Source organism: Pelodiscus sinensis, chromosome 25 (assembly GCF_049634645.1).
Source record: "Pelodiscus sinensis isolate JC-2024 chromosome 25, ASM4963464v1, whole genome shotgun sequence".
In the NCBI taxonomy this organism is placed as follows: Eukaryota; Metazoa; Chordata; order Testudines; family Trionychidae; genus Pelodiscus; species Pelodiscus sinensis.
This window is the reverse complement of record NC_134735.1, coordinates 9,157,512-9,169,590: the sequence shown is the minus strand read 5'-3', so window position 1 is coordinate 9,169,590 and position 12,079 is coordinate 9,157,512. Positions and strand designations below refer to the sequence as shown.

Sequence of the window (12,079 nt, the reverse complement as noted above, 5' to 3'; positions counted from 1 at the left end):
CCTTCGGGACAGCATCAAACATCACAACGGTAGGCCAGGCTTTCAGAAGTGGGGACCCCAAACTCTGGAAGCAAACAGGGCAACTGTGTGTCATGTCACTCAGTCTCCACAACATGTGAGATCTGCAGGGGGACCCCTTGCCCTGTGATAAAAGTCATTCCCTCTGCTCCAGGTGTTTAATGATTCTGGTTCTCCAGCCAGTGTGAAGCAGGAGCTCCGTCTGCATAGTCAGAATGATCTCTTCTGGCCAAAGAATCTGGGAATCGTTCCCCTATGAAAAATGGCTCATTCTAGATCTGTGGCTGAAATTTTCCTTGTGCTGGCTCTCCCTTTTTCCTGCATTTCTTTGCTGATTTTTGCATCTTTCCTCTTATTCCAACATTTCTCCTAAAATAGCTTCTACATTATATTGTATTTATAGATAGTGCATGTACCTAGCTTTGCATGACAATGGAGAGAGACTGTGGCACTTGATGTACTATGAGATCTCAGTTAGTAGAACCTTTGTTATGTTATAAAGACAATAATTGGTTGGTGCATTACAAAGCCAGTTTCTCCTAACTTTAACATCCACATTTTCGCATAAAAAGCTATGAATGGGATGCAGCCACCCACTTGATTACCCTCTTATAATTTTGGAAATCTCTGCCATGGCACCTGAAGGCTCACACCTCTTCTGTGAGAACAAAGCCTAGCCCTGTTGATCCTTTCTTGTCATCTAGGTTAGTGGTGCGCAATCTTTTTCCTTGCGCGACCCCTGGGAAAATTTTGGTTGAGCAAAAAAAAAAGTGCGGCCCCTTTAAATGCCACTCCACTCACCTGCTGCTACCCCTGACCCCCCCCAACGCGTGTACGCTGAGCTGGGGAAAAAAATGGCTGCCGGCCTGGTGCTGTGACCCCCTTGGGGGTCGGGACCCATGGGTTGCGCACCGCTGATCTAGGTACTTTATCGCTGCTGGCTTTTTTTGGTTAGCTCACACTGCACTCAGTAATGGCTAAAACTCCCTAGGACAGTGGGTTTCAAACTTTTTTTCTCATGATCCAGTTAAAGAAAATTGTTGCTGACCGGGACCCAATATAATGTGATCAGAGTGTGGGCTCCAGGGTGGGGCTGAGAGATGAGAGCTTTGGGGTGTAGGAGGGGGCTGGAGCAGGAGGATCTTACCTTGAGTGGCTCCCACTCAGCGGTGCAGCAGGGGGGCTAAGGCAGCTTCCTGCCTCTCCTGGCACCGCAGACCAGGCTGCAGCCCAGAAGCAGCCAGCAGCAGGTTCCCGCTAATGGGAGTGCGGAGCTACTGCTCAGGGCAGGGGCAGAGCATGGAGTCCTGCGCCCTCTCCCGCAACACACACACTTAGCAGCTGAGCCTGCTGCTGGCAGCTTCTGGGGTGCAGCACAGTCTGTAGTGCCAGGACAGTTAGGGAGCTGCCTTAGCAAGGAGAGCCAGTGCCTGTTGGGTCATGACTTGTAGTTGGAAAACCACCACCCTAGAGAATCTCTGGCTAATGCACATTAGCTGTAAGGATCTATGACCTCACCCTGTTTCTACTCCTCTCTAGCATTCTAGTACAGTGCAATAGCACAGAAAGGCTGCATGGCCCAGTGGGTAGGGCACTAGCTCTCTTTCCATCTCTGCCAGGGTCTGGGGAAGTCTCTTTCCTACTCTGGACCTATGTTTCTCTTTTGTGTGTTTAAGTCTTGGAGATAGGAGCCATCTCGCTCTATGGCTACATCTACACTGGCATGATTTTCCGGAAATGCTTTTAATGGAAAAGTTTTCCGTTAAAAGCATTTTCGGAAAAGAGCGTCTAGATTGGCAGGACGCTTTTCCGCAAAAGCACTTTTTGCGGAAAAGTGTCCGTGGCCAATCTAGACGCGCTTTTCCGCAAAAAAGCCCCGATTGCCATTTTCGCGATCGGGGCTTTTTTGCAAAAAACAAATCTCTGCTGTCTAGACTGGCCCTTTCTCGCAAAAGTTTTTCGGAAAAAGACCTTTGCCCGAACGGGAGCAGCACAGTATTTCCGCAAAAGCACGGACGATCTTACATGAAATCGTCAGTGCTTTTGTGGAAATTCCAGCGGCCAGTGTAGACAGCTGGCAAGTTTTTCCGCAAAAGCAGATGATTTTGCGGAAAAACTTGCCAGCTGTCTACATTGGCCGCTTGAATTTCCACAAGAACACTGACTTCCTACTGTCTGAAATCAGGGCTTCTTTCAGAAATACTATGCTGCTCCCATTCGGGCAAAAATCATTTTGCACAAAGCTTTTGCACAAAAGGGCCAGTGTAGACAGCTCAGATTTGTGCAAAAAAGCCCCAATCACGAAAATGGCAATCAGGGCTTTTTTGCGGAAAAGCGTGTCTAGATTGGCACGGACGCTCTTCCACAAAAAGTGCTTTTGTGGAAAAGCGTCCGTGCCAATCTAGACGCTCTTTTCCGCAAAAGCTTTTAACGGAAAACTTTTCCATTAAAAGCATTTGCGGAAAATCATGCCAGTCTAGACATAGCCCATAGGTTTGCTTAAATGAGTTCCAGTATCTCCTAGACTTGTGAGATACACTATCCTGTCCTTTAATGCTGTAAAGATATGTCAGCCAGCCTCCTGCTTAGGGATGTAATAGTGTAGTTGATTAACCGATAAGCAATAGCTTATAAGTTAATGTTGTAGATTACATGCATTCCTCATTCCTCCCTACCAGTAAATTTTTTAGCAGGTTGGCCAGCAGCCTGTCTCAGTCATGGCTTGCAATGGGTCCAGGACCTACCCCTGCTGTGGCTCTGCATTTAAAGTATATTAGGAGGTAGGTGGGCAGGCAGCCCGGATCAGTTCTGACTCATGCTGAGTCCAGGAACTCAGCATCCCCCTTACCATCACCCCGGACAGAGGCTGCTGCCACCCCGTATCAGAGGCAACAGTGTGGAGCAACAAGCAACTGGACTGCGAGGGGAGCTGGTTTTAAAATTGGCTCCCCTTTTGGACCAGCTCCTGCTTAACATCCTGCCTTGCTGCCTCTGATTCAGAGGCAGCAGCATGGAATGGCAGGGGGCTACTCAGGAGTCCTTGGGGATTATAGAATAGTCGAGTAATGGATAAGAATTCATGAGGTTACTAGACTATTCAATTAACCGATTTTTAACATCTCTACTCCTGTTCTTCACTCTTGCGAGGAATAAAGTCATGGGGGAGTGGCTATCATGCCAGGACAGAACATTTTCTTCCCTGCTGCACATCACTGTTAGATAGTTGTAGTTTGCCATGTTGTTTGGTTTGTTTGTTTGTTTTTTAATGGGGCTACTGTTCTTGGGTTTTTGGCAGCCACTTTTGTGAAACCAGCCAGTAATGTGTTTTTCACTGTCGTTTTCCTGCCCCTCCCCCTCCAGCTCACTGCCACATTGAACAGCAATAGCCCCCAATCCCAACGGCCTGATACATCTCCATTTCATCCTGGATGTTTTGTGGGAGTAAAACGGTCAGGCATTTCCACTTGGGTGAAGGTTCCACAGCACCAGCGCCCAAACAAAACTATCTGGGGCTGGGGGGGGGGGGGGGTTGTGATTTAGAGTCCAACTCCTAAAATTTCTTGGAATGGGGATGCTTTGTCTTTGTGTTCTCATAAGGACAGTTCTGACTTCTCCGTGTTGTAGTGGTTCTACCAGGAACGAAGACTTCCTCCGTGACCTTGTCTGTTCCACATTTTTCCTAGCTTTGAAATAGAGATACCACTGTGAGAGCCTGAGAGAAAAGGGGCTGCACTTAAAAACCAAAAACAATCCCCACTTCGTATATCCCCTCTGTGCCCAACATTTCATTAGAAAGTGCTAACAATCTTTGGTGTGTGACATGTAAATAGTACAGTGGTGGGTGCATTAGAGATACCTAAAATAGATGTAGATAGAGAGGTGGTATTCTCCTAGTCTGTGATTTAAAGAGATGACTATGGCCTTTTAGTGAAAAATACTACCTACTGGGGAAAAATCCTCCTGGTCGGAAGAATTTCTTTGTTGTGTACATAACTGCCCATTTAGAAAAGAACAAAGACACAAGTACTGCCCACAAAAGCAAATCTATTTGCTCTTCAATAGCTGTAGCCATTTCAAAGTTCTAAAATTTCAGCCTGACAAGACAGATAATCTATCCCGATGGGCAAACTTGTTAGGATGAGGATTGGTTGACCCTTTTTCAGCATTTTTAAAGGGATTTCAATAACAGTCTTGCACAAAACATATTTTTACATGATTTTTTTGTCATTTTTGACAACTTTTTTATTGTTTTTAAGTTAGGCGAAAAAATCCACTCACTGCCATTTATTTTTACTCTGTTTTCTCCCTGGTTAAAAACAATGTCAGAAGGTGGATTTACTTCCACAATTTGAAACAAAATGTAACAGATTTATTAGGGCGTAAGCTTTCCTGGGTAAAACGTGGAGTAGGATTTTCCCCCACCATGAAATATTTTCAGAACACAAGCTGCTGACCAGAAACGTTTTGTTCAAATCCAGAAATAATTCAGGAATAATTCCAAATGAAGCAAAAAATGTCCTTTCTCTGCCTCCGTGCCCTGAAAAGGGCCATGAAATGTGATTACGTTTGTTTAGATCAGCTCTGTTTTGGATACAGACCGGACTGTTCCAAAGCTACCCCCGGATGTGAAGTGAGGTCCTGATTGGTTACAGCGCTGGGGTTTTTTAAACATACGCTACAGCCCAAACAGACATTATGGGCTTCATGCAGGAATCTTGGAACCAGGTTTCCTGTGGTCCATGTTATACAGGCAGTCAGATGGTGATCATATTAGTCGCTTCTGACCTTGAAACCTGTGAGCCTCTGAAAGTGTTGCGTGCATCATTGTATGAATGTGGAGAATACAGCTTATGTGCTTCTCCCTTTCCATCAGTATGAGTGTAGATGTCCTTGCAGTGTTTTTTTGCATTGGACTTTCTTTTTAATTTGTCCATTCCCCTGCACCTCCTGCTCCATTTTACCAGTGAGTGCCAACCAATGTTCCTTCTAATTTTTCCATCTATGGGTGGAATAAATTTTGTTTTGTGCTCCGAGGAATGTGTGGATGTGCACCACAAATAGAAACTAGGGATGTCATAGTGTAGATGACTACACGATTAACGGATATGCCTGGGCTTATGGGTTAATTTTGTCAACTACACACATTTCTTCTCCCCTTACCTTGCTGCTTCTGCTGGGTCTCCACAAACACTGGATGCACCTGCTCCCTCACCCCATGCTGCTGCCTCTGATAGAGAGGCAGCAGTGCCTAGGACGATGGGGTAGGCTGGAGCCAATATGCCTCTATCAGGAGCAGCGCAAGAAGCCGGGGGAGCAGGGGAAGCTTCTACGAAGCAGCCCCTGTCGGGGGGGGGGGGGGGGGGAAGGCAGCAGCTCCTGTCCATGGGGGCGCCCGAGCTCCCCATGGACAGAGCCTGCTCCACCTCCCACAGAGCAGCTTCTGTCTGAGGAGAACCTGGTCCTGCCGTGGACAGAGGCTGCTCCGTGGCAGCACCCCCGTTCTGCGGGGAGTTTGGACCCCTGCTGGACAGGGACTGCTGCCACTCCGTGCTGCTGATAGAGAGGCAGCAGCGCGGTGTGGCAGGGAGCTCCCCGGGCATGGGGTTGGGAGCGCACTGGCTGCTGGTCACGCCCCTGGGCACTATCCATCAGTCATGCAACCACTAAGTTTTCCTGCCATTACACAGTTACACGATAGCTAACCTCTCTCGTAGAAACTCTTGCTGGCAGCTGTGGGCACTCTGCTAATCAGCTGGGCGGCATTTAAATCCCTCCTGGGGGGCCGCCCAAGCCCCCAGCTCACAGGGCACCATGGTGCCTGCCAACCACCCCACCAATCTGCTCTCAAATGCAAATATTTTTGCGTAGGCCTTCCTATTCCATGCTCACCGCCCACTGCGGCTGGCGGGTGTGCACGCTGGAAGATGCCCAATCTGCATGTCCACTCAGGTAACACTGATGGGCAGCATTGGGCGGATCCTTCAGCAGCCCCTCCATGCAGAGAGAAGCCACGTGCCTTTGTGTTGCAGGCGCCGCGGAGGAAAGGTGTCAGGATGACGAGGAGAAGACAGAAGCAAGACATGCAAGCAGGAAGGAGAGAGGAAATGTTTCAGGGAGGGATGCTGGGGTTGCTCTGGAGGACAAGCTTCTGCAAGCGTGGCAGGATCGTGGGCTTTCCAAAACTGTCTCCCACTTGCTCTGCCGGCGTTCTGCATGACTGTTATCAACCCAAATGCTCTTCCCCTTTATTTTAGACAGATGCTGCCCTGTTGTATGATGCCGTTCACATCGTCTCCGTGTGTTACCAGCGAGCCCCGCAGATGACCGTTAATTCCCTGCAGTGCCATCGGCATAAAGCCTGGAGGTTCGGGGGTCGCTTCATGAATTTTATCAAAGAGGTAAAAGCTCTACAGACAGCCCTTGTGGAGATGGATGGGCGCAAGGATCCAAGGGGGACCCAATAGGCTGCACGTGAAAGTAAATGCCATGAGAGAATAGACAGTGCAGCTTTGATCTGATAAAGAGCAGTATCCAGAGGTGCAAGATAACTGAGCTAAACTGACTCCTGGTGAAACACCACTGCCTTTGGTGGAAAAGAACAGAGCTAAATCTGACCACTCAGGTTGGCCTAGTGCAGAGGTTTTCAAACTATGGGTCGTGACCCAGTACCGGGTGGTGGAATGGCGGGCTCTGGGTCTCATTGCTGCAGGGGAATCTGGAGACCTGTGGGGGTGCTAAGGCAGCTTCCTGCCTGTCCTGACACTGCAGACTGTGCTGCGCCCCAGAAGTAGCTGGCAGCAGGCCTGGCTTCTAGGTGGGGAAAAGTGGGAGAGAGCACACAGGGCTCCACGCACTGCCCCTAGCACTAGCTCCACACTCCCATTGGCTGGGAACCTGCTGCTGGCAGCTTCTAGGGTGCAGCACAGTCTGCGGTGCCAGGAGAGGCAGGAAGCTGCCTGAGCACCCTTGCTGCACAGCTGACTGGGAGCCTTTCCTACCCCAGCCCTGAACCCCTAACCCAAAGCTGGAGCCCCCTCCCACACCCCAAAGCTGAGTCCTGGTGCGGATTGTACAAGTGCATTTGTTAAGCTATGAGCTGACAGTGTAAATCATCATGAGTTACAATCCTTGTTAAATGGTTATAGGTGGATGATAGTCACCTCCATGCATCAGGCTTGCATGAGGCTTGGGTCCCACTTACACAAATAGTTTCAGGGTGGTCACAGCAAGAGGTCAGAAAGGAGCTAAGATCTGCGGTGCTGTGACTGATGCGCCCCTGTGTCTGCGTCCGGTCGCTCTCATTACAAGGCGGCTTCCCAGCAGAGCAAGAGCTGTTTGCCCTTTGCAGGAAGGTTGGCGTGGTGTCCCCAAAAAGTACTCGGCAGAGGTCTGGTGGCAAAACTGGCAGCGTCTTGTCTCTGCCCATATGCTGATTGCTCGGGTTGGGCAGAGCAGCGGCTTGAGGAAGGCAGGAGTCCGGGAGTGAAGTGGGAACTTTGTTTCCTCTGTTCGGTGTAATTAGAAATTCCCCGGGTTCAGCCCATGCGACTGTGCACGTGCAGCTGGCTCACGTGTGCACACAGCAGTGGAAGACGGGTGGGTGTGAGCAGCGAGCTTCCCAAATCGCACCTGGGAGAGCAGCCATGCACGGCCAGTTCCAGGAAGCTGCTTTCTTCCTCGCTGTGTTTCTGCTCCCCCCACGGTAACCCGGCTCTCCTCCCAGGAAGATGATCCCAGCCTGAAAGGTGGGCAAGGGGTGAGCCACAGTTCCCGGCACAAAGGGCATGTTGGGCAGGGGGGAGGACGAGGGCGTGGGCCTGCCAGTAGATGGATGGGAGCACTTGTTGGGATTGCAGTGGGATTAAGGGCTGGATTCGGCACCCTGCTGAACGATCTGAGGAAGCCGGGCGGTCGCCTCACTGGCTAGCCAGAGCCTGCTCAAGAGGCTTATAGGGGAGCAGCAAGCCAGGGCTGGCAGAGGGAGGTCAGGCACATATTCCCCAGGCTCCTCCCCAGCACAGGGCACTCCTAAGCCAGCAGCAGCCAATACAAGTTGGCTTCAGAACAAGCAGAGGGCACCAAACCCCAGTCTGCCCCCAGGCGGAAGCGGCTGAGCTGGCCCTGCGCTCTGCCTGTTTGTTTTGGAAATGAGGACGCAAAGGTGAGGCAGACCCTGCTGGGTGACAGGCATGGGCCATGTCTAGAGGGAAACGGCCGGGGTACAGCAGACCAGGGATGGAGGGGGAGCGCTGTGGGAGAACACGGCCTGTAGCCACGAGGGAAAGGAGGGGATCTCTCATTAGCTCCTGCTGCTGGTGCTCCATTTCCTTCGCACCATTGCAACTGTGGCCCTCCCCGGCTCTCCCAACTGCCTCGGAGAGCGAAGTGAGTCCGAGCAGGGCTGAGGCGGGACAGCCGCCCCGTAAAGCATGGAAGCAATCTGGCATTTCAGAAAGGGAACAGCGAAATACCAGCCTAAAGTTCAGTGCCTGCCAAGCTCCCTTCATTTAGGCTACATCTACACTGGCCCCTTTTTCAGAAGGGGCATGCTAATTTTGAAAGTGGGAATAGGGAAATCTGCGGGGGATTTAAATATCCCCCGCGGGATTTAAATAAACATGTCCGCCGCTTTTTTTCCGGCTTGGGGAAAAGCCGGAAAAAAGCGTCTAGACTGTCCCGATCCTCCGGAATAAAGCCCTATTCCGGAGGATCTCTTATTCCTACTTTGAAGTAGGCTTCCTTTGAAGTAGTAGACGTAGCCTTAGTGTGTAGGGGTCAGTGTAGACGTAGCCTTAGTGTGTAGGGGAGGAGGGCATCGGGGCATCCTGCATGCAGGGAAAATGTCAGAAGCTGCAGCAGAATTGCCCCGCCCAGTGTCCCAGACGACCTACGTAACCCCACTTGGCCTACAGGAGTAGCTGTCCTTCAAAGCTCTCTTGCCTCGGAAGCCGGGGAGGTTAATTTCTGGGCTGTCGTTCATGAAAACCTCAGACAAGTTGCGCAGAGACAGAAAGGCAGTAACAACACCAGTCTCCCTTCCCCCCGTGCTGCACCATCCTCTGACCCAGAAGGGGGCTGCATTTCAAGAGAGCCACATGCCTGGGAGGCCAGTCCAAAACCTGACGTGGACTTATGTACATGGCCAACCAGGGGCGGGTTTTGGAAACGGGGCCTGGAAGTTCCGTGACTGACCTTTCCAGTCCACAGAAGCCGAAAAAGATTTGTTGGAGCATAAGCTTTCGTGGGCAAAAACCCACTTCGTTAGATGCATCTGCCCACAAAAGCTTATGCTCCAATAAATCTGTTAGGGTATGTCTACTCTTCCTACAATGAGGAGTAACGGTAGTTCAAATTAGGAGCTTTAATTCAAACTACCTAGCCCGTGCCGCGTGTAGCCGTGGGCACGTAGTTCAAACTACCAGGCATTTAAAAATGGCAGCGCCCAGGAACATGCAAATAAAGCCCAGGATATTTTAATCCCGGGCTTCATTTGCAAGTTCGAACTAGGGTGGCTAATGTAGTCATTCGAACTAGGGTGGCTAGTGTAGACATACCCTTAGTCTATGAGGGTATGTCTACACTACCCTCCTAGTTCGAACTAGGAGGGTAATGTATGCATACCGCACTTGCTAATGAAGCCCGGGATTTGAATTTCCCGGGCTTCATTAGCATAAGCGGGGAGCCGCCATTTTTAAATCCCCGCTGCTTCGAACCCCGTGCAGCGCGGCTACACGGGGCTCGAACTAGGTAATTCGGACTAGGGTGCCTATTCCGAACTACCGGTACACCTCGTTTCACGAGGAGTAACGGTAGTTCGGAATAGGAACCTAGTCCGAACTACCTAGTTCGAGCCCCGTGTAGCCGCGCGGCACGGGGTTCGAAGCAGCGGGGATTTAAAAATGGCGGCTCCCCGCTTATGCTAATGAAGCCCGGGAAATTCAAATCCCGGGCTTCATTAGCAAGTGCGGTATGCATACATTACCCCGCTAGTTCGAACTAGCGGGGTAGTGTAGACATACCCTTGGATTCAACCAACTGGACTCTACTGCAGCACGTGGCATTCTGGTCCGTCCAGTCCAGGAAGGTTGGCAGCCCTCACCACCCCATGCTGGAGACACAGCTGGGGGGTAGCTGCAGAGCCTTGGGCTGGCGGTAGGATCCCAGGGCTGGTAGGGGTGGTGGGCAGCAGGACCTGGAGGGCCGGCAGTGCCCATGGGGCTGGCAAGTGACAGGACCCTGAGGGCCAGCAGGACCCCAAGAAGCTGGCAAAGCACCTGGGTATGGTAGGATCCCATGGGGGCCACCTGAAGGTGGGGACCTGAGGCTGGAAGAACCAGACTAACAGGGCGCAGGGAAGCCGGGTGCAAAATAGAGATGTTAACGGGTAACCAGTTAACCAACTACCCAGTAAGCGTCACCCTTAATGGCTCTTCTCCACCTACCCCCATTTAATCAGTGAACCAGTTAAATTTAATACTTAACAGGTTAACTAATTAAATGTCAGGCATTAGGAGGTTGAGCGTCACAACCCCCAACTCCTTGAGAGCGTTTGGCCCTTGGCCACTTTTGCTGCACTTGAGTTATTAAAGCCTCAACCCTGCACACCAGCACACACCTAAAAGTGCTTACGAGAGTATTGCTTGTTCCAATTTGGCAAAGAGAAATAAGCTGTATAGGTACAAAGCAACTTATATTAATATAGCACTTTTACCAGCACAACTATGTCAGTGAAACTTTGTAGCACTGCTAAAACATTTGACATGTACACCAGGCCTAAGTGACCACTCCCCAGGTGGACATTAGATCACCTGGCTCTCAGTCCTGTGCTCAGTCTGTTTGAATATGTCTCTCTCTGAGGCCACGTCTCCACTTACCGGAGGATCAACACACTGGTGATCAATCCTTCAGGGTTTGATTGAGTGGGTCTAGTGGAGACCCACTAAATCAAATGCTGAGGGCACCTCCATCGATGCCAGAACTCCTATTCCTCATGAGGAGTAAGCAAAGTCCACAGGAGAATTTCTCCCGTTGATTTTCTGCTGTAGGGACAGTGCTGAAGCCCGGCTTAAGGTACATCGTCTCCAGCTACGTTACTTGAATAACTGAAATTGCATACCTTAAGCCGACCTTCGTCTGTGGGGTGGACCTGGCCTGAGACTTGCTGATAGTAGCACCAGCCAAATGCACCAGTTTGCGTGTGGGGAGGGAGGGAGTATTGCAACACCCCCAGGTTTCGCACTAGGGATGTAAAATGCCTTTTTGGCACTTAGAAGACCACTGCAATTCACAAGGCCTGATTGACGTGCCAAGGTGCCTGCACAATGGCTGGGGAAAGATGGGAACCAAAGACTGAGATTCACAAAGGCCAGCAGGCTAAGCAGGGAGCTGCCTAAGCCAGGCAGCTCTGCTTCTGCTTCTCAGCCAGGAGGCCTCTTTGGGGTTAGGGTTCCTTTGCCGTTTTAGCATGGCTTGTGGGGAGAAAAGGACAGCCACCTCCTTCATGACATTTAGGGCACTCACCCGGGAGGTCAGAGACCCCAGTCAAGTCCCCCACCTGAAGGGGGAAAAGACTTGAGCCAGGATCCAAATGTCTACACATTGAACAAGTCTTCACCTCTTTGTGCTTCACTTTTCCTCCATCTGAAAAAAACAGAAGTGAAAACTCGGGGTGCTTTTCAAGCCCAAAGCACCTTGCAAAGGGCAAGTAAACAGTCAGCACACGGAGGCGGGTGAGGGAGTAATAATTTATGCACTAGAGTGGCATTGTCCAAGGCTGAAAGGCACCCTCTTAACCTTGTCAGTGCACGGCACAAAGACCTGAGCAGAAACACAGCCCGTTTTTCACAGAACAAGCATGCCGGGCACCCCTCCTGAGATAGATGTGGTGCACAAAAGGTGCAAATGTAAAGCAGGGCAAGGACTAGAACAGAATTTATGGCATGCGCCAGCCCGTGCCGCAGCATGAGCAGCAATGGAGGTGATTATTAATTAATCATGCTCCTCGGTGAGAGGGGATCGGTGTGAGGAGTAATTAAAACGAAGCGCTGGATGGCCCGTTGCA

General features: G+C 50.7%; 1 protein-coding gene across 3 annotated transcripts in view; it reads left to right on the top strand.

The window, feature by feature from the left end:
• GRIK3 (glutamate ionotropic receptor kainate type subunit 3) overlaps positions 1-12,079 on the top strand; it is a 303,000-nt gene that overhangs the window by 195,160 nt on the left and 95,761 nt on the right. For all 3 annotated transcript variants that reach the window (XR_012897571.1, XM_006134255.4, XM_075908606.1), the window contains exon 7: positions 6,273-6,416. Coding sequence is in view for 2 of the 3 variants with exons in the window: in XM_006134255.4 (XP_006134317.2) it covers positions 6,273-6,416 (144 nt within the window). In the remaining variant the exon portion in view is untranslated. The remainder of the gene's footprint in view (positions 1-6,272; positions 6,417-12,079) is intronic.